Genomic DNA, 20723 nt, shown 5'->3' on the forward strand with positions numbered 1-20723 from the left:
CTTGCATGATTAGCCGAAATTATACGCAATGAATTTTTTGACACATGATCAGCTTGCTACAGGGTATAGTGATAAGCAAGAAGCAAGAAAGCTAAATGACTGTACAGAAGGCTTAACGATATGTTCAAATAGACAGCTAGAAACTGCCGCAGGAAGCAAATCAAGGAATTAGGTCACCATGGTCATTGAATATGACCAGTTCTTGCTCCTTTCGACAACTCGAGCAGTACTCCTCATACCACTGCTTGACGTTGTCCGCATGCTCGGCGAAGATACGCTCAGCTTTGGCGTCATCGCCCTGAGCGGCCCCTCCGTGAAGAAGAACCTCGACTTGGCGACAGCGCCGGGTCTCCTCGCGGAGCCAACGCTCCCATTCCGTCTGAATGACCTCTTTCTCGATACTATTCACGATACGCAATGCGACGAGAAGGTTATGTCGATACATGCCAAGACGCTCACGGGTTTGCTGGAAGCGTCTGATGGCGCTCTTGGTCAATGCATCCCGGGGACTCGATGTACTAAGCGACAAAGGCATATCGGAATAGCGCATAGTCTGCTCGTGGAAGGTGGCAAAGCAATCGCTGGCGTTTCCAGTACCAGCCCAGATTGTGGAGTTTGCAACTGCGTCTTCAATATCCCGCATGTAGATGGCTTTGCTCATAACAAGGTTAGGTTGTACGCCTAGCCGTGCCATGAATTTTCCTGCATGTCTCTCGTGCCACCAGTCCCAACTATCCCGCGAGGAATAGTACCCGTTCAGAATTCCACTTATGGCCAGCATGACCAAGATGATCTTGTGTGCACTCACAGTCTTCCAAGACCAGCGGACTATGTCGAAGGCCCACATCATTAGGAAGGAAACACTAGTTTCAAGGAATGACAAAAAGGTCTCGAGAAGAAGCTCGTGCATAGTACGCTGTTTTCGGGGCTTGCGGGAATCGAGCTTCAGGTTGGAACCAGCGCCATTAAATTGGGAGACTTGGCTTTGGCGTCCAACGTGGCCGAAGATCGTGATAGCCTTCTTAGTGCGACTGTGTGCACCCAAACGTCGTACTTGGTCACTGACTAGGTCGACAAGATCTAAAGAGTCTTGTTCTAGATCATCACTTGCTTTTTTGTCGATAATATCTGGGTATGTCAGATTATTGTACTCTATTCAAACGGGATGGGAGTAATGACTCACTTTTGAGGCCGTAGGGAGACCACAGCCACTCCACTTTCGTGTAAACAGCAAGCTTGCTCTTTGATTTGGCCTGGAATGTAATGACAACCTTGCTAACCAACCGGAACGAACGTCGGAAGGGGAGATGCCATGGAGTTTTCTTGTCTGTGATCACGTAGCACAGATGGTCGTTGAGAACATCGATGATCTGATAATCTGAGATCGCATTTTCGTGAGTATTACCTATACAAAATCAGTCATTGCTCAACCTCAAAATTATCGATAATCAAGCCTACCAAGGATATCTGTCATGCCGATCTTGTAGTGGAAATCACGCCTTAGATGCCGCGATTCTGTACTGGCCCATGGGCCTTGTTTGATTTCTTTGCAATGTCAGCCATGTATAAGTGATTGGGGAACTAGAATTGACGGACCTCGAGCTTGCCTCTCATGCAAAAGAAGCTGCCACACGGCGCTTTTGTCGCCAAATAATATATGGAACAAAGCTTTAGAGCTTATGTCGAGAATCTTTTCGGTCGCTAAAACAAGATCGCCTTGTGGAACATACTCCACGGGTTGAGTTGGGAGTCTGAATTTAGCAGCATCCCGGCCACGGCCAGTCCTGCCTCCATCCAGTTCGAGATCTTTGTCAACGTAGATAGGGAGTCGGATGTCCTTTGCAAGACCCAGGTCTGTACCCCTGCCCCCATCTTGTTTGATGTCTGCAAGTCCGGATGAGAGATCTTCCCAGCTATCTGCACTGGAATTTCGGGCTGGAGATCCAGTGTCCATCTTGATCAGTGCCTTGATCAGAGACTCCAAAGACAATTGCTCGACGGCAATGGAGCCTTGGATCAAGAAGTTGAGTCGTTTTTGAAGAAGTCGGAGAGGTTCAAGGAAAGTCTTAATCGTAACCCGGCCAGGAGTATCACTGCCGAGGGGTGGGATAGTATGAAGGAAAAGGAAGTCACAGTCTCGCCCAGGAGCTGCAGTTACCTCCTTGATGCTCTCCAAGGAGACGCCGGTAGTCAACACCAGTCCAAAGTGATGACTGTAAAAGTAGATGTTCCTTGCTGTGACATAAGCTCGTCCGGGGAACTCTTGCTGGTCATTAGGGCTCCAGGTAGCTCTGAACACCAAAAGCAATGCTTCCGATCTCTTGACGTCTGGGAAAAGCAATCTAAATTGAGCATCTTGAATCCTCAATTGTTGAGGATAGTAGCTGGGATATTCATGCCCAATACCCAGCGCAACTTGCGTAAGCTTAACATCATCCCCGTCAAGGCTTACTGTCTGTCTGTGGCGTGGACCTGACTGCTGTCGGGGTGCTTCCAAAGCACCTGCTGCATCGGGCTGTGCGGCAATTGTGTGTGTTGAGGTATCGCTCAAGGTGGAAGACGACCGGCCTCCTGAGGTCTCATCAGACGCACCATCAATCTGGTGTTGTTCCCGTTGAAGCTTGTTCATGAAGCCCCAGTTGGAGCTACCCCACAGGTTCGCCATCATACCACTGGGCATGCCACCTGTGCTATCAGAGACACCTAATCCAATACCTCTTTCATTGCTGACAACCACTGCCGCCTTGCTCATGCTTGTTGGTGCTGGGGGATTGGCGAGCGTGCCAGGTGCAAGACTTGAACCAGGCTCATCCACGTTGCTTAAACAGCGACCTCGTTTACCGTTCTCATCATTCGCGTTTAGTGAAGCGGTGGCGCTATATGGGAGAATATTATGGCTGGCAGAGATGAGGCTGGCTATTCCACCTGCAGGGCCAGGGATGGATGGAGACAATGGAGCCGCATTGTTCGATTTGCGGTGAAGATCCAACTTTTGGATGAGTCTAGAGGTATGCTCTCTTGCATGCTCTCTTGCAGAGCCCTCACCATCTAAGCCAGTGGGTCTTCTGCCGCTTCCAATGTCGGTGCTATTTCTCATGGTAGTTCCATCACGGTCCGGGACAGGAAGTGTCATACTGCGATCTCCACCTCCGGGCTCATCGTGCGTATTGGGGGTAAGAGAATCTGCAGGGTCTGCAGCGAACTCGGCAGCCGGAGGTTGGGAAATTGAAAATGCAGGGTCTTGAACTGTGACTTTTCCAGAAACGGAAAGATCAGTGCTTGCGGGGTTTTCCAATGCTTTCTGTTTGGCGGCCTCAAAGGCACCAATCCATTCCATCAACTCCTTTTGGTTATCTGCCTGCAGCAGGATAGTGTTGTTCTTAGTCTTCACTTGGAAGCAGAACCGGCGTTCCTCCTGAAATGCAGGACGAACACTGCAAAGCAGTACACCAATTCGTTCACTCTCTTCAACGCCGCCAGTACGAGAGCCTTGTACAAGACACCCGAATATCCCGTTCTTGAGAAAAGCCCACCGCTTAACCCAAACAGTGCGAGTGGGCTTTCCTGACAATGTTCGCAAATACAGCCACCCCTGCTTCTCTGGTCGCATTTCTTTACACACATTAAGTGTCGAAATAGGGCGAGAGCCAAGGTACGGAACGGTTGAGATATTATAGTCCTCCAGTTCACGAGACGGTCGAGCCGCGATCTCTGCGGCTTCCTCAATGTGCTTCCGAGTGGAGAGCAACTCCCGTTTGGATGATTTCTCACTCCCTTCCATCTCATGAAGCCAACCCTTGATACGATCCATCTCATGGGACCATTTCATGTAGCTCCCGCTGTTGTAGTTGTGGAATTCCCGGAATTCCCGCCATTGGTCGCAGGAGACCTTGACCAGGAGTCGGTCAAGAGCATTTCGTACCTGCGGACCTTGCACCGAATAATCCATTGCGGCTTTCAGGTAGGCCTTGTGTGCTTCATGCAGCTGGAACGCTTCTTCTCTCAGGGCTGAGGCCTCCTTGGACTTCGACTGAGAGGCATATCGAGCTTGGAGGTAATCGTACGACTTCTGGGAATTCTCGAGGTTGCGACGGATTTCCTATAGCCGTGTCAGATAATCCTACACAAGAACAACTTGGTTAAGTGGGTTCTCGGTACCTTAAAATGCCGCAGATCCTCGTTAATGAAATCTCGAATGGGTTCGGAAATCAATGACTCCATCTTTCTAGTTATTTTGACGAGTCCACCCCAAAGATCTTTAGATCCCTCACCACACCTCCTCATAGCCAAAAGTGTATAATCATGGTCAACAACCGCTTCTGAGACAACGAGGGGATGTGTCGAATAGGAAAGAAAGTTGTTGACTACACTCTCCATAGTGGCCAGCTCACAGGAGAGCTTTGTTGCAGCTTTGGCATATCCGTCGAGCCATTTCTCTATAAAATCGATCTGATCGGAGAAATGGAGGGTGGTGGCACGAAAGGTGGGCGAGTCGAGAGCAGCTTCTTTGAGACCGACCGGGCTGGAAATGGACGTAGACATTAATATACAGAAAATAGTATCAAGCAGCAGACATATCAAATACTCACACAACGCTCACCAGCTTCCCAACTTGGGGTAACGGGGTTTGTGTTTGAGTCGACATCTAGTGTATGTCTCCAGCCATACACTTGGCGTGAGCAAAGAGCTAGACACGAAAGGTGTAAATGAGCCTTTTCTCGTTCATACCACTCAATTGTCAATTTAATTCAAGGCCTGGAGAGATCCCATGTGTATGATTTTTCAGCTTGTAGCGGTCTCGACTGAGACCTCCTCAGCCCTGAATGAACTCTGGGGACAAGATGATCCTCATTGGCTACGTCAGTTAATGCCTTGGTGCCATAATCTCCAGGCACCAAGAGCGGGCGGTTTTGGGAGGGCGGTGTGAGATTTTTTTCTTTCTGCCAATTGGGGATTTCACGAGGCGGCCTTCAATCACATATCTGATCACACAAAATGGAGCCTCCTTCTAAGAAAATGCGAAAGCTCTTGGACCAGGATAGTGACAGCGACTCTGGGGACGATGCTGGTGGAGTCCTCCTCGGCAAGCAGTCGCCTGATGCCGGATTCAAGATCAATGAAGACTACGCTCGTCGATTTGAACACAACAAAAAGAGAGAGGAAGTTGCGAGACGTATGTTCTTACACTTGGCATGCTTTGAGCTTTAGTCGCATATGCTAACGTTGGCTTAATTAACAGTGGAAGCAAAGTATGGCAAGTCCTCCAGTCTTGGAAACCGTCCAGGCGAAGATTCTGAGGATTCCGACTCCGAAGAAGAGGATGACGATGCCGAGCTCGCTACGGAAGCTCTTGATGCTGAAATTTCGGCGACATTGAACGCCATTCGTTCCAAAGATCCTCGCGTTTACGACAAAGATGCTAGCTTTTACTCCGAGTTCGACCCAGAGCAAATTAATGCCGGAAAGGGCCCCAAGGAAAAGTCCATGACGCTGCGACAGTACCATACCGAAAACCTTCTGAGTGGTGTCAACCCAGCCGAAGAGGAAAGTACCCCAAAGACGTACGCCCAAGAGCAAGCCGACTTGAAGAATGCTATTGTCAAGGAGATGCACGGAGCGGCAGACAAGTCCGATGAAGAGATGGAAGATGCCGACGATTTCATGGTCCGCAAGCCCGGTCAGGACATTTCAATGCCAAAGCCTGAAATCAAACTCGACATTGAGAATGCGGACAAAGACCCCGAGACTTTCCTGTCCAACTTCTTGTCAGCACGAGCCTGGATCCCCGCAGACAAGCCAGAGCTGCATCCCTTTGATTCGGATGATGATGACGATATCGAGCGCGCGGAGGCTATGGAAGAAGCATACAATTTCCGCTTCGAAGACCCCAACAAGCTGAATGAGGTGATTGTCACCCACTCTCGTGATCTCACCAACCAGCAATCCGTCCGTCGCGAAGAGAAGAGCTCCCGTAAGAAGATTCGCGACGCCGAGCGCGCACTCAAGGAGGAGGAGAAGAAGCAGCGCGAAACTGAGAAGAATCGTCTTCGCAAGTTGAAGACCGAGGAACTCCAGAAAAAGGTGGAGCAGATCAAGGAGGTTGCGGGCCTTCGTGCCTCACACTTCACGGACGACGACTGGTCTCGCTTCCTGGATGCTTCCTGGGATGACTCAAACTGGGAAGCCGAGATGCAAAAACGGTTTGGCGAGGACTATTACGCCGCGGAGGAGGGTGAGGGCATTGAAAACGAGGGAGGCAAAAAGAAGAAGAAGCCTAAGAAGCCTACATGGGATGATGATATTGATATCAAAGACCTGGTCCCAGACTACGAGGAGGAGGAAGCACCGCCCACACTCGAGCTATCAGAAGCCGAAGCCGAAAATGACGACGAAGCTTCCGGATCTAAGAAGAAGAGCAAGGCTGAAGAGAAGCGTATCCAGAAACGTGAGGCCCGCAAAGACCGTCTTCGCATTCAGGATGCGGTTGAGCGGAACCTGGATCTCGACATCACCTTGCTTCCCGGAGCTACAAAGAAAAACGCCACAAAGTTCCGCTACCGCGAAACCTCACCAGAGAGCTTTGGCTTGACAGCACGAGATATCCTCATGGCAGACGACACACAACTCAACAAGTTTGCTGGTCTGAAAAAGCTGGCCTCATTCCGTGAAGAAGAGCAGAAGCGTCGTGATCAGAAGAGGCTTGGCAAGAAGGCCCGCCTTCGCGAGTGGCGCAAGGACACTTTCGGTGATGAGAATGGGCCGGAGTTCAAGTTCGGCGGCGATTTCCAACCCAGTCAACCCGAGGAGGCAGCTGGTGAGGATAAGGTCGATATCAGAGAAGGAGATGGCACACGTAAGAAGAGAAAGAGGTCGAAGAAGCATTAAACGTGTTGCATCTGTCTATTTGCGATTGTTCATAGCTTTCTTCAAATTAATTTATGAGACGAACCAAACTCGTTTCCTATTAAGTCGAGAGGTCAACTTGGACACGAAAGAATAGTTCTATATCTCAAGTTTAAATCATCATGTCAGATGTTGCATCACGTGCACCCTTGCCCTAATCACCGCCATAAAAAAGATTAGCGTGGAGGTAACCTATCATGAAGGGCTAGCTCCAGCTTTAAAATCATGTTTAGACACAGTGGAAGCACTAACGTTAGAGTATAGTAAAATGATTAATCGAGGCATACTTCCTTTACTAGGAATAACAATGTTCACAATATGAGGCATATAGAGAGAAAGCTCAGGACGATGTAGAGCGAGACAATAACACGTGCACGTAGGTTTATAATGTATTGTGAAATTATATTACCTATGGATATTATATTTTTATTGGATGATAAAACTAGATAATCCGGAAAAGGTACAAATGAAATGCAGCTGCATGATGTACGGAGTACTCCGCACAGCTGCACTTTATAAATATCTAATTATCTGGGAGTCAACCGCCATCCTATCCAAGGTCTATCTTTAAATATAGATGGCTCTTAACAAACATTTATGTACAACATAGAGTATACATGTTACATACACATAAAGGAATTTCAAGGATATATTCGCTCGCGATACGTTCACTTTCATTTTGATTTCTAACCGTGCACTTCGTATTATAATGGTCCTTATAGCGCCTGATTCCACTTTAGTACTGTTTGTGTTTATAATTCCTAATAATTTGAATGAGATTGTTGTAATTGGAAGTAGTGAGGCTAATACATTGCGAAAATATGTAGGGAGTAGTATTCTATCATGATAACATAGCATTTTTCCCTGCGTAGTCCAATGCTTCGCGAAATTACGTATTCACATATGCCAGTACTGCACCAAGTGCTAAGTTACCGTTCAGTGCAGCTGCACCTTTTTTTCAAGACTTACAAGGGGTGCGATGGATAAAGGCCTTTACAACTTGGAGGCTGCCATCGGCTGACAGCATATCCACATTGGCATGTTGATTTCCGTATAGTACAGGATCCCTCTGGCTCAATTCTAATTCTAGCAAGAATCAGGTAGTCAAGTAGTAGTCCTGGCAGTTAGAGATCATACATTGTATCTTACCCAGTTAACGGGTCATACACCTGAAATCATATTTCTCTAGAAGATGGTACACTTTGAGGAAGTTAAGTATACTGGTATAATGGAAATACACAGATGATGGAGATCAATGGCTGATTTTTGACGAGTGGATCCCTTACAGGGTGACAATTTCCAAGAAACATACGAAGGGGTTGTGAAGCTACTTCACGAGAAGAGCACATATGCTCTCATCACAGTTTGACTAGAAGAGTGAGAGAGCATGGGTGTTGAGGAAAGCAAAGCAAAGTGAGGGACAATTTTAGAATAACTGATGAGGTTCAGTAGATCTTGGTCTTTGCCGGCCTCACAGGCTTAAGAGTCAAAGGCCCACTTAGAGACCCGCATCCATGCCTCACCAAGAGGGCCACAGGAAGGGCAAACCTCGAAACTGTAGCATTTGGGCTGCACGACGGCGATACAGCGAGTCCCATCGAAGGTGGTGTCAGGAGAACAGCCAGAAGTATCAGGTGAGATGAACTTAGTTCCATCAAACGTGGTACTGGGAGGGCAACTCGGATAACTTTCGTGAAGACAGGTCTTGCCATTGAAACCCAACTCAGGAGGGCAAATGGAAATATTGGGGGGACAACCAGGCCGTTGGCGAGAGGCACATTTTGTGCTTGAAGGAGTAAGAATAGCGAATGACATGGTCACAGGGTAAAGCTGGCAGGTTAAATGGTTACTCTTTATAAATGTATCTCAATTTAATTATTGTGTCAAAATAAGTAAAGTGTAATTTAAAAAAAAAAAAAGAAGCAATGGATATTTTTATAGAGTGCTGAATGGTGGTCCTAAAGAGATATATATATTTGCAATTTCCTAGAAAGCTAAAAACACAATTTGCAGCTCGAGTTGCGCACAAGCTAAAGATAATATCGTGACAGATGTTGAAAACAATAGGAATTCCGCGCAATTCTTTTATTTTTACGCCCGTATGCTACTATGTTGTACACTACGTGCCTATAGGTATGTTGTAGGACTTGATAGTTCCTAAAGCGGAAAGCTCCCATGCGATGCGGATCCACTTAGCCGCTAGCGGTTACTGGGGTGAAGATGTTTTTATTCTAACATATGCAGCTATAGGAAGCTCCTAATACTGCTATGAGCTAGGGCAACTAATTGACTTGGAAGTACTCCGTACGGAGTACATAATACTCAGACAGTGTACAGACAAATCTCGAGGTGGAGCTAATGGTGTACTATTATTATTGGGTACCTGACATTTTTTTTTTTCGCATGTGAAGTACCTAGGTACTTCGTCCATGCGGCGATCTATCACGTTAAAGTTTGTACCTGCGACATAAAGATAGCAAAAAAAAATGTCTCATATCAACATTGAAGTCCAAGTATCACATATTCTAGAGAACTGGCAGCGATTGCAGTTGCAGAATGGAGCTGTTTATGCTACTCCGTACAATGCGATATATCAACTTAATAAAAAAATCAAAATAAAGAATATGGGCGCCGAGGAGACCTCGGGAGAATCCACTCGCCCGAGACGAACAAAGGCAACATACTCCGTACACAAACTAGTAACATTGTGTTCTTTGAGTTCAAATTCTAGTAACTAATCAAGAGAGGCACATTATTCCAGATACACAGGGCCAGAAGAGAATAGCCACATCGGTGGCAAGACCGAGATATAATTTTTATGCCCCGTTTGCCATCGGATACCCGGCCAGAGAAAAGGAGGTTGCCCCGGGGAGTGGAGGTCCGGCATTGGACAGGGAAATATACACCGTACCCCTACGGTACTATGCACCGGCGCTTGGGCCGTTGCTCGGGACTACAGGAAGTCGATGATCATAGTAAAAAGATGAGATCCTGATGGATTCCCAAAGCAAAAAAGCGAATTGATGGGTTGTTATGTTATAGATAGAGACCGAGTGATCCATTTAACAAACCAAAAAGACCCCCATACGCCCATAGCACCGTCCAGACCCAATATCAAGACCAGCTGGCCAGATTGCAGAATTTTCAGTGGATCGGGAGATATCGGCAAGAGGCAAACTAATACAGTATAATAACCGTAATATACTGTAATTTAACCCGCTGGGCTTCCTGATTGGGTTTTAGCGCCCGGCGGTCGAGTATTTTTTTTTCTGGCCCCCCTTCCCGCCTTCTCTCTCCCTTTTTCTTCCTCATTATCCCTGGTGTCTCTTTCTTCTTGACACTCTTTCCATCTCCTCTCTTTTTTTTGCATCCCGTTTCTTTTGCACTATCTTCAAAATGGGTTCCGGTGACGTTAACCAGGCCGAGAAGTCGGTCCTCGGCATGCCCGTAAGTGTTTTCCTAGCTTGCGAGCTGGCCTCGATGTCGCGTAAAGATTTCGATCGATGAGATGTCCATCAACTTATCGTCGAATTTGATTCAATGCGCGATTTCAAGGATCGCTGATGGCTATTTCAATGTAAATTGAACCGAGCAAGAAGGCTAACAAAGTTTTTCACAGGGCTTCGTTGTCGACTTCCTGAGTACGTGTCACGCTTGAGGAGTTCAATTATTAGCAATTGCTAGTTTGAATGTCTTTGATATCCATACTAACTGTGTATTAGTGGGTGGTGTCTCCGCCGCTGTCTCCAAGACCGCTGCTGCCCCCATTGAGCGTGTCAAGCTCCTGATCCAGAACCAGGTTGGTTATCACCTTCCAAGCACCAATTGGAGTGGGCCAGAGGCAGAATATCAGGCTTGATCGCGATTACAACTCAGTCTGAGGTTCAATGTTGGACCTGGGCTGTGTTTTTACGTCCATCACAGCCTGTGAAAAATTTTCTCCCTTGGCCCGTGACAGTCGGCAACTCAAAAATTTGGATCAATTCAGCATCTAACCAGACTCGATAAATAGGATGAGATGCTCAAGCAGGGTCGTCTCGACCGCAAGTACAACGGTATCACCGACTGCTTCAAGCGTACCGCCGCCGCTGAGGGTGTTATGTCCTTGTGGCGTGGAAACACCGCCAACGTCATCCGTTACTTCCCCACCCAGGCCCTGAACTTCGCTTTCCGCGACACCTACAAGTCCATGTTCGCCTACAAGAAGGACCGTGATGGATACTTCAAGTGGATGATGGGTAACCTTGCCTCCGGTGGTGTATGTATCCCTGAAATTACTCTCACACTTGGATCACGGCTAACAAAATCCATAGGCTGCCGGTGCCACTTCCCTTCTGTTCGTCTACTCCCTGGACTACGCCCGTACCCGTCTGGCCAACGATGCCAAGTCCTCCAAGGGCTCCGGTGAGCGCCAGTTCAACGGTCTCGTTGATGTCTACCGCAAGACCCTCGCCTCCGACGGTATTGCCGGTCTCTACCGTGGTTTCGGTCCCTCCGTTCTCGGAATTGTCGTCTACCGTGGTCTCTACTTCGGAATGTACGATTCCATCAAGCCCGTTCTCCTCGTCGGTCCTCTTGAGGGCTCCTTCATCGCCTCCTTCCTGCTCGGCTGGACCGTCACCACCGGTGCCGGTGTTGCCTCTTACCCTCTTGACACCGTTCGCCGTCGCATGATGATGACCTCTGGTGAGGCCGTCAAGTACAAGAGCTCCATGGATGCTGCCCGCCAGATCGTCGCCAAGGAGGGTGTCAAGTCTCTCTTCAAGGGTGCTGGTGCTAACATCCTCCGTGGTGTTGCCGGTGCTGGTGTCCTGTCCATCTACGATAAGGCCCAGCTCCTCCTCCTCGGCAAGAAGTTCTAAGCGATTCACAGAAATGTGAGTCTCTTGCCACTGTAGTTATACTGAATAGGGGATGCACACCTCCCCCAGTGTAACCACTGGGCGTGGAATTCGAGGATGTGGATGGTCAAAAGATAGATGCGTCAAGAAATGGGTCTGGAGGATCTTGAAGCATAGAATGGTCTGATTCTTCCTTTTCGTACCCAAATGTACTTTACTGCCTGCAAACTCTTTCGTTTTTTCAACTTCGTCCTTTGTAAACCTTGTAACAGTCCACGGGTAATAGTAAAAATTTTCATAAGACTGTTCCATCAGTTCTGTGATCGTTGTCTCCAAATTTTTTAAGGCATGTTTCTTTCTGCTATGCTGATATCACAATCTATGACTATGACTGAAAGCTCTAATCCACTTCAACATGTTGATAATTCAAAATTGACAGGCAACAGCCAAAAACAACAAAAGGGTCCCAAAGCGGCAAGGCTCCACTGCGGCAATAGCAATGACGTCTAAGCTCCTTGAAGCTACAAAGCCCCTTCACTCCCTTGACACTCACCCCAATATCTCTCTATCATCCAAGATGTCTTCTCCAACAGGTATCAAAACTTACACCTCAGCACCCGTGAACCCCAACATACAGGAAGAAGGCACACACACAACAACCTCACAGCCCGAACCCGCCACCGCAGAGTCCGCAACAGCACCGTCTCAACCTCAACCAGCACCCGCAACAACAACAGCAGCAGCAGCAGCAGCAGCAGCTCCCGCAAACCCTCCAATCAACCCAACCGCTGATCCAACCCCAGCACCACCCCAACCAGGTGCCACAGCAGCACAACCAACCCCAACAGCAACAACATCCACCGACAAACCACCACCAACAAGCTCCTTCCCAGAGCCAGCAACATCTACAACCAAAACCCCACCCGCACCTCAGCCAGGCGCCCAGCCAACACCAGAAACTGGCGCAGAGCCAACGTCATCCACAACTACAACCCCTTCCGCACCTCAACCAGGCGCCCATCCCTCCCCAGCACCAGCACCAGCAACAGCGACAACAACCCAGTCTCCATACCCCCAACCCCCGAAAGCAGGTGAAATCCACCCATCGCCAGCAGCCCAACCCCAAAGCTACGCGCAGTCATACTCGTACGCGCCAACTCTAGGTCCGCAGACTGCAATGCCTAACTCGACATCCTCGCCTTATTCATCTGTGTACCAGGCGAACGCGGGCTCGCACGCTCGTCCGCAGACTTTGCCGTTGCATTACGATCCCGGTGCTGGGGCTGGGTCTGGTGGTGGAGCGAGTAGTATCTTCCCTGCCGAGGAGGAGGAAGGGTTTCTTGGTGCGGCGAAGGGGTGGATGAGGTGGTCTGGGAATAAATTGGCTGAGGTTGAGAAGGGGGTTTGGAAGAAGATTAATGATGTTCATGATTAGGGTTAGGTATGGGCTTATTGGGGATTGGCTTTTTGTCTTATGTTCTGTTATGGGTTTGCTAGTTGAGGATTTGTATGCGGTGGTTAGGGTTTTGGGTAGGTTATTTGGGATTAGGATGGGGTATCAAATTGAGTTATGGACTTGGAGTTTGTACTTAGGAGTTTGGTTTAAATGATATTTTTAATACAAATGTTTTGGTTAGACTTGCAGTTTCATAATGAGTGGGTGTTATGGACAATAAAGTAGTTTAGACTATGTCAAGCTTGGACAGTTACGTTTACGAACGAGAAGAACAAGATAGCAACTGAACCGTGCAGAATTTGCAACGGGTTAAGTTTCTAAGTTAAGTGACTGCATATGTACCTCCATCCCATCCGCAGCTGAAGCGTTAAGTATCCAGCCTCGAAGCCGAAGCCCAACCCTCCAAGGTAATGCAAGGGCGATGGACCTGCAATGTACAACAGACTATGCGTAGGGCACATAAAGAGAAACACAGACGAGTGAAGAGGGGGGGGCAATAGAGAAAGGAAAAAGACAACATCTCAGTTGAATCAGTGAAGATGACTGAGATTCCATACAAGGAAGGGCCAGTGCAATCAATAAAGACGACCGGATCTCCTTCCAGATGGCTGAAATCTTTCAATGATGATTGGGGAGCAGAATCAAAGCCCATAAAGAAAAAGAGACAAAGTAGAGTATTAGAAAAGTCTGAAGTGTGAAAAAAGAAACACAAGAAGTCGTAGCTGACTTGACTAATGCAAAGATAAACGCCGGAATGAGTAAGTGACAGACGATACTGAGCCATCCCATGTGAAAAATAGAAAAAAAAAGAGAAGAGAAGAGAAGGGGTATTTGGAGTTGTCATAGTGGTAGCAGTGACGGGACTGCTACCCTGAATCGTCATGACAAGTTGTTTCGTATCAGGCATAAGAGAAAATTGAACACTTGAACGCCATCTTGGAAACCCAATACCACAGATATCCAACCCAACGCCCGTGAATCAAGGTAGTTGCACTGCAAACTAGCCAGATTTCCCTGGCTTTGGATTTTTTTTCTGGATGAATTGCCGGAAAGCCACGGCCGAAAGCGGTCCAGACCAGCTTCGACGGCCGTGAATATGAAAAAAGAAAAAAAAGTGTATCCCGTAAAGAGTTCAAAGAAAATAAACGCCGATCATGATGAAGGTGGGGCTTTACATGGAGCCTAGGCAGAGAAGCGCCTCCACAGCGGCGCGTTCCTGGATGTCGAAGGTGCGGGGTGGCAATTTAGCCACAGATGGACAAGTAGCGGGGAAAATCCCAGAGGGCTGAGGCTTTGCGCGCGCCGCAACGTGGCTGTTGATGAAACTGCCATTATTGTTCATCGAACGGGCGCGCAAAGCGTCAGCACCAATTTGTGCCCAGTCCTCCTCATCGGTGTCATCGCCTTCAACCCACTCGTTTTCTTGCATTTCATCGGGAGCCTCGGAGGAAGAGCAGTACTCGCCGTCGTCACCATCGAGCGACATTTTGTCTGCCTCGTGCTCGAGCATGTCAAGGTCCCCTTGCATGCCGTAATCGTCGGTGTACGAGAATGCCGTGGATTCGGCAAAGCTCATGCGGTACGGATGGCGGTTACCACCCTGCCAGCCCGACTGACCCTGAATCTGTAGGCCACGCTGCTGGAACGAGCCTGCAACACTCGAGGGAGGCGACGACGAAGTGTTCAAGTCACGATCGTGGGCAGGTTCACCACGGCGTCGCGCGTCCCAGCGGCCCCAACCAATCTTCTCGAACACCACGTCGCCTTGGACGCCACCTGTCGCTGCTCCGTTTCCTCGACCTTCCAACGCGGCAACAACCAGTCTGCGCGCCTTGGCTGGGGGGATGTGAGAAAAGCCAGGGACAGAAGTTGTCAGATGACCCATAACGTGACGGATAGCCAGAGGTCCCTGCTGGAGTAAGATCTCAGGAAGATGATACTTGGAGAGCATGGCAGGGGTGATCGCGCCGGTACTGTCGAGGTCATCGATAGGCTGGGGGTTATGACCGTTGGCTTGTTCCGCATCCTCGAGATCGATATCGGAGTCCAACTGGGGCACAGTCGATAGCGGCGATCCTGGCGACAGTTTCGCTCGGTGCTTGAAGGTCTGAGGAGGGAGGGTCGGGGAAATGGAATTAGGTGGCGTGGGCAACATCGCAGGCATGCCGGGTCGCGTAGACACATGGGCGCCACTCAGGCCAGAGCGGCGCTGAGGGATATCAACAGAAGCAGTCTTGCCAGCAAGAGCCATCGCAATGCTGGAGTTTGGTTGAAAAGCCATGATGAATAGAATATGGATTTGTGAAAGGAGAAGAACCTAAAGCGCGCAACCCGGGGTATATGAGTCAGAAGACGGTCTAAAACGCGACAAAGAAGGTACCACGGAAACGATGGGGGGTGGCAACAGAAATAGTTTCAGAGTGAAAGGGTCCAAGGCAAATTAACTAACCTTTCACAGACAGTGACAAAGAGACACTGTAGCCGGTATAGCAAAGTTGGGGAAAGTTGAGGCCAACTTGTTTAGGGCTTTCCAGGGGATGCGACGCGGCAAGGGGCGATAGTCGCGATAAGAGGAGATTCCAGGAGTCCGATCGTCAGAAAGACGAGTATCAAGTGAGAAGGTGAAGAAGTGAAGATAAGTTTTGGAGGGGTACAAAGGGCCTCTGGAAGTGACTTACACCTTTGTACTTAGGCAAGGCCCAAGGGTGTTCCGTTTAGGAAAGCGCGTGGGTGGATTGATTGGCGCCTCGTCACCGGGTGCTTCCGGCTCTATAGTTATACCTATACGACATTATTACTATTGTTATATTCTTCTACTCTGTATTATCTTTTCTATTGTAAACATAACAACTATACATTCTAATTATATTTTATATCTATATATTCTATACTCTGTATACCATCTTCTTTCATCTCCTTCCATCTAATACTAATATCCCTGAGTCGATCAAAGAGTAATCAAGATATCTGAGTAATAAAAAATAAAAAACCCCTCATGCCAAGTTGTTATCGTCCAGTCATGGCCATTGTAAGTGCTCGTGCGCCTTTTAATGAACGCTTGCAGCGCTCCAGGGCGTAACCCTATTTTCTCCTATCGGCTGATAACCATCGTTCAGGGCACGTGGACCATTTGTAGCACTCCAGTCTATGGATATACTGGAACATATAAGATGTCATTCTTATACGTTTCTGGAATTACCTTGTCTATCATTTTGAATTGTCTGAATTGTCTGAATCATCTGAATCATTTGAATTTTTCTCAATTTTCTGAATTGTGTCACTTCCTTGGAAGTACTCCGAACATAGAGTGCTCGGGTATGTACTAGGTACATCCACTTCCCACGGGTCCCACTATAATCTGGGCTCAGGCCCTTGACGTCACTTGTACCCGTGACAACTCTTGGCTATTCTTTTATTCCTCTTTGTGCATGTCCACGGGGATACATAAACCCTAACTAATAACAACATGAACAACATTGGTTGGACTCGTAACCCTTCCATATGTTGTATTCGCATAACCTTTCCATATTCGCCTCATCTTGGAATTTTACATAGTTGACTGCCTTGGAAGTCCAAGCCCCCGTTGCCCCGAAGAATGTGTCTAGCGCGAGGTCCATGTACGACATACAAGCCAGTTGTACACTTGTTGAGTGGGTTTATTATTGGAGTCTAGAAATTGTGGGCTTTCTCAATTCGGCCATTCCCTCCCCCATCATGCGGGAAGTAGATGCGGGTGACGAGTTAGCCCTGCATGTCACCTTCGATACCATTCTACAATTCCATACAATTAAACCCCTCAATGATGCTATAACTAGCCGACAATTTTACTTATCTCTGGGTCTCCGAGTTATCTATGCAATTGATCGATATGGTCCCACTTACCCTGCTTTACCCCTCCAAGGCTGCGTGGGGTGCATTTTGCTGCTCTTCTTAAAACTGTTCCTTATAGACACATGCAGTCAGAAAAATATTTCCAAAGTCAGCCAATCTGACTAAGAAGAAATGATAAGCGACTCTGCGCTGTACATTCTATGTTGTATAGTTTCCCGTCTCGGATTCCGAAGTCCGAGCCCCACGTCTCAATTTCTTGCCCTTCTCTCCGACCAAAGCTTTAAATCAAAAGACCCCTCACTTAGATCGCGCATATTGCCCACGAAGAGGAACACGTACCCCTCTGTCTGTATTGGGGATTCGCCATCCGTATACCGAATTGAGCACCCAACAGTTGTATAGCTAGGCCCCTCATAAGCCGCTAGTTTTTCCGCGTCCTCAGCTGTATGTACCTCGTACACAGCCCCGGTGACAGTGTCTCCGGGATCTCCTAGGAGTAAGGCTGGGTAGTGTCCCCAAAGCTTACACTTGTACCCCTTGATGTATGCGGGGCGCAGGTGGGAGGCGTGTTTTACGCCCAACAGATCTACTAGTAGATTTTGGTCTTGGAGTGAGCCATAGAAGAAGTATAGACCTGTTGGAGCAGGGGTTTGTTTTTGAGGTTGGGAGTGGGATTGAAAGAAGTGGCTGGGAGATGTGGTTCGTATCTTTAGGACTGTGGGTGATATTTTTGATCGAGGGTCCTCTGGGGGAGGTGGAGGTGGAGGTGGTAGACTATGTCCTGGTTGCTTTGAGTTCTCCATGGGTATGCTGGTCTATAAAATTGAAAATGTTGAGTGCTGTATGAGATCTTGTGATGTTCATGTTTCGCAAAGGGGAAAATCCTTGCTGGTGCGGGGGAATAGATACTTTCTTTTATGTACACACACACCGTGCTATTCCAGACAAGAATATTCATATACAGCTTGGTGATATTAATCCTTTTAGTAGATATTTAGATATTTATTCTGACTCTTTTTACATATCCCCTTATAATAATTAGAGGTGGACGGTTGTACAAGGGAAAGTGAAACCATACTTTTCTACGTACAACATTTGATACTATGTATAACTAGGGATAAAACAAGCTTTATGTATTAAACCGAGATGTTGAAGAAGATGAGGTTAAACTATGGATAAATGGCCATCTTCTACCTATTTTATCAAGGCTATTTTCCCGACGCGGGGTTTCAAATGCCTAAATAATTGGCCAATTCGACAATTAGCCAAAAAGAAAAATCGATAAATAGGAGTTTGGGGATAGTTTAAATGTAGTTTATAGGGGGAATTTTCTGAAGCACGTTTTGATGATGGTCTACTATGGGTTTGTATTTCTCTGTTGGGCAATCATCGCAAATGCAGCAGTGAGCCCCAAGTCATTGAACTCTGATATTTCCATTCTCATTCATAATGACCTGCTAGGTATTCATATTCTCTGAAATCAGGATCTAGAATCAAAGACTGACTGTTGAACAGAAGCTGAAAGTCCTTTATCAAGTTCAGGAATTGTCGTGCTCGGTGCGAGACCATGGCAAGAAGCGACTGAAAGCTGTCGAAAGATTGGAGAAACTCTCTGGGGGACTGATTCCAGTTACAAAAGCATCAAAAGCGGCTTGGACTACCTCGTATTCCAAGGCAAATACACTCGCAGCCAACGTTTTTGGACTGCCTCAGACCGCAAACCGTCGACCATCGACACAAATGGTCGGATCAATAAAGACTCTGCAAACAAAAAACTACCCGTTCTTTGTACACAAAGTGCTCCCTTCTCCAACAGCTCATTCCAGGATACAAGTTCCCAATGGCAGGTGACTATCCACTCCAACGATGAATATATCACTGGGTAGGAACTAGTTTTCCAGAACCTCGCAATACATCCTAACAAAATATAGATTCCGGGATCGATTCAGTTTCCGCTTTCTGGGGATTCGCTATGCTAAGCAGCCACGACGATGGGACTATTCCCAAGTATATAAAGGGACTGGTAAAAAGGCTTCTGCTCTCAACTATGGCTCTGACTGTACGCAAGGTACAACTGGTTCAGAAGACTGCCTGTTTCTCAATGTTTGGACTCCATACCTTCCCAAAAGCAACAAAGTCCGAAAAAGCCACCTCAAACCAGTGATGCTTTGGATCCACGGCGGAGCTTTCACTGGCGGAACTGGCAGCGACCCGACATTCGACGGTAGCAATTTAGCCTCAAGAGGTGATGTTGTGGTCGTCACAATAAACTACCGCCTGGGAACATTGGGATTCCTTGCACTGGATGATGGCAACACCAACGGGAACTACGGATTAGCAGACCAGACCACGGCGCTGGAGTGGGTTCGTCGGAACATCCAAGACTTCGGCGGCGATCCAGACAGAATAACCATCTTCGGCCAATCGGCTGGTGCAGGCTCAGTACGGGCACTACTTGCTTCTCCTGCAGCGCGAGGCAAATTTGCTGGTGCAATTATGCAAAGCAATCTTGGTGGCTTGGCTTATGGCACAACTTACTCGAAGTACTATACCATTGCGGAGGAGATGGACGTTGTAGGGAATGCTCTTCTTAACGAGACAAACTGCACAAATGCTGCTTCACCGGTCGAGTGTTTGAGACAACTCCCCGCGACAACAATTGCAAATCTAGCTGACTCGGCGCGGTATCTGGTTGTTGATGGCGTCTACCTCCGAAGCTCGGAGCTGGATTTGATAAACCCAGCATCAACTGCCAATGTGCCTTTGATGATCGGTACGATGAGAGACGATGGCGCTGCCATGATTGGTTATCCTGCAGTGGGACAAACTCTGAAGTCCTTCCTCAATGAATCTGGCCTGCCTGACTCAGTTGCACCAAGTCAACTCTTCCCCGTGCCATCAACCGCTAATGCTACGCTTGATATCTTCAATACCTCCTCCCGCATAGCCACAGATGGAATGTTCCGCTGTATTGATCAAGCAACTGCATATGCAGCCTCGAGAACCCATGTCTTCCCCGATATCTTCTACTACGAGTTCAGCCGTTCATACCAAATGCCCGGCTGGTCCCCCAATGCCCCGGTGTGCAATGCTCCCACCACGGATGAGTTCCCGAATGGTGACCCGAGCCAGGAGTACTTTAAATGCCATTCTGGTGAGCTGTTCTACGTGTTTGGCAGTTTCCGTCGTCAGGGTTTACCGTTTCGGGATGAGTTCGATCTGCCATTTGCGCAGTATGTGCTAGATTCTTGGGCAAGTTTTGCAAGGGTGGCTAGGCCTACCCCTGACTTGGCATTTTTGAAGGCAAGAGGATATAGTAATACAATTCGAGAGATTGAGGCAAGCGAGCCGTGGGAGCCGTTTGGTAAAGAAAGTCAGCTTCGGCTGCTTCAGTGGCCATCTGGGATGAGGGATTTGAATGAGTTGGAACAATGCCGTGCTTTAGAATTGTCTTTGGATTACTTCGGCTCTTAGGATTAGATAAAATGCATCAGTCAAAGGTTATACATAGAAAAGTCGTCTACACAAAGCGTCAATCCCGGGGGACGTAAGATCATCGACATCGAAACCTAAGAGAGCAGCGGAAATGGTGAGGCCAGTGGAAACAATTTCACCCGCAAAAGCCATGGGGTCACTGTGGAACAAGAGACCAACATTTCCGCTGCATCAGATCAAAATACAGAATCTGGAAA

General features: G+C 47.9%; 6 protein-coding genes across 6 annotated transcripts; 4 read left to right on the top strand and 2 right to left on the bottom strand.

The window, feature by feature from the left end:
* Positions 1-160: 160 nt before the first annotated feature.
* Positions 161-4645, bottom strand: PGRI_037750 (uncharacterized protein; the record flags this gene model as incomplete). The annotated part of the gene is made up of 6 exons (XM_040791488.1): positions 161-1128; positions 1184-1405; positions 1459-1545; positions 1597-4099; positions 4159-4522; positions 4590-4645. 6 exons carry the CDS (start codon positions 4643-4645, stop codon positions 161-163), a joined length of 4200 nt encoding a protein of 1399 aa, XP_040645565.1.
* A 350-nt stretch (positions 4646-4995) lies between these two features.
* Positions 4996-6885, top strand: PGRI_037760 (KRI1 family protein; the record flags this gene model as incomplete). The annotated part of the gene is made up of 2 exons (XM_040791489.1): positions 4996-5173; positions 5240-6885. 2 exons carry the CDS (start codon positions 4996-4998, stop codon positions 6883-6885), a joined length of 1824 nt encoding a protein of 607 aa, XP_040645566.1.
* Positions 6886-10299: 3414 nt separating this feature from the next.
* PGRI_037770 (putative mitochondrial ADP,ATP carrier protein (Ant)) lies at positions 10300-11765 on the top strand (the record flags this gene model as incomplete). Its single annotated transcript, XM_040791490.1, has 5 exons — positions 10300-10350; positions 10523-10544; positions 10626-10702; positions 10916-11161; positions 11217-11765. The coding sequence occupies 5 exons, from the start codon at positions 10300-10302 to the stop codon at positions 11763-11765; spliced, it is 945 nt and encodes a 314-aa protein (XP_040645567.1).
* A 556-nt stretch (positions 11766-12321) lies between these two features.
* On the top strand, positions 12322-13179 carry PGRI_037780 (uncharacterized protein; the record flags this gene model as incomplete). Its single annotated transcript, XM_040791491.1, has 1 exon — positions 12322-13179. One exon carries the CDS (start codon positions 12322-12324, stop codon positions 13177-13179), a length of 858 nt encoding a protein of 285 aa, XP_040645568.1.
* Positions 13180-14371: 1192 nt separating this feature from the next.
* Positions 14372-15481, bottom strand: PGRI_037790 (uncharacterized protein; the record flags this gene model as incomplete). The annotated part of the gene is made up of 1 exon (XM_040791492.1): positions 14372-15481. One exon carries the CDS (start codon positions 15479-15481, stop codon positions 14372-14374), a length of 1110 nt encoding a protein of 369 aa, XP_040645569.1.
* Positions 15482-19194: 3713 nt separating this feature from the next.
* On the top strand, positions 19195-20505 carry PGRI_037800 (Carboxylesterase, type B; the record flags this gene model as incomplete). Its single annotated transcript, XM_040791493.1, has 1 exon — positions 19195-20505. The coding sequence occupies one exon, from the start codon at positions 19195-19197 to the stop codon at positions 20503-20505; it is 1311 nt and encodes a 436-aa protein (XP_040645570.1).
* Positions 20506-20723: the final 218 nt, after the last annotated feature.

The sequence above is a fragment of the Penicillium griseofulvum genome (genome assembly GCF_001561935.1).
Source record: "Penicillium griseofulvum strain PG3 chromosome Unknown contig_86, whole genome shotgun sequence".
Taxonomy (NCBI): Eukaryota; Fungi; Ascomycota; class Eurotiomycetes; order Eurotiales; family Aspergillaceae; genus Penicillium; species Penicillium griseofulvum.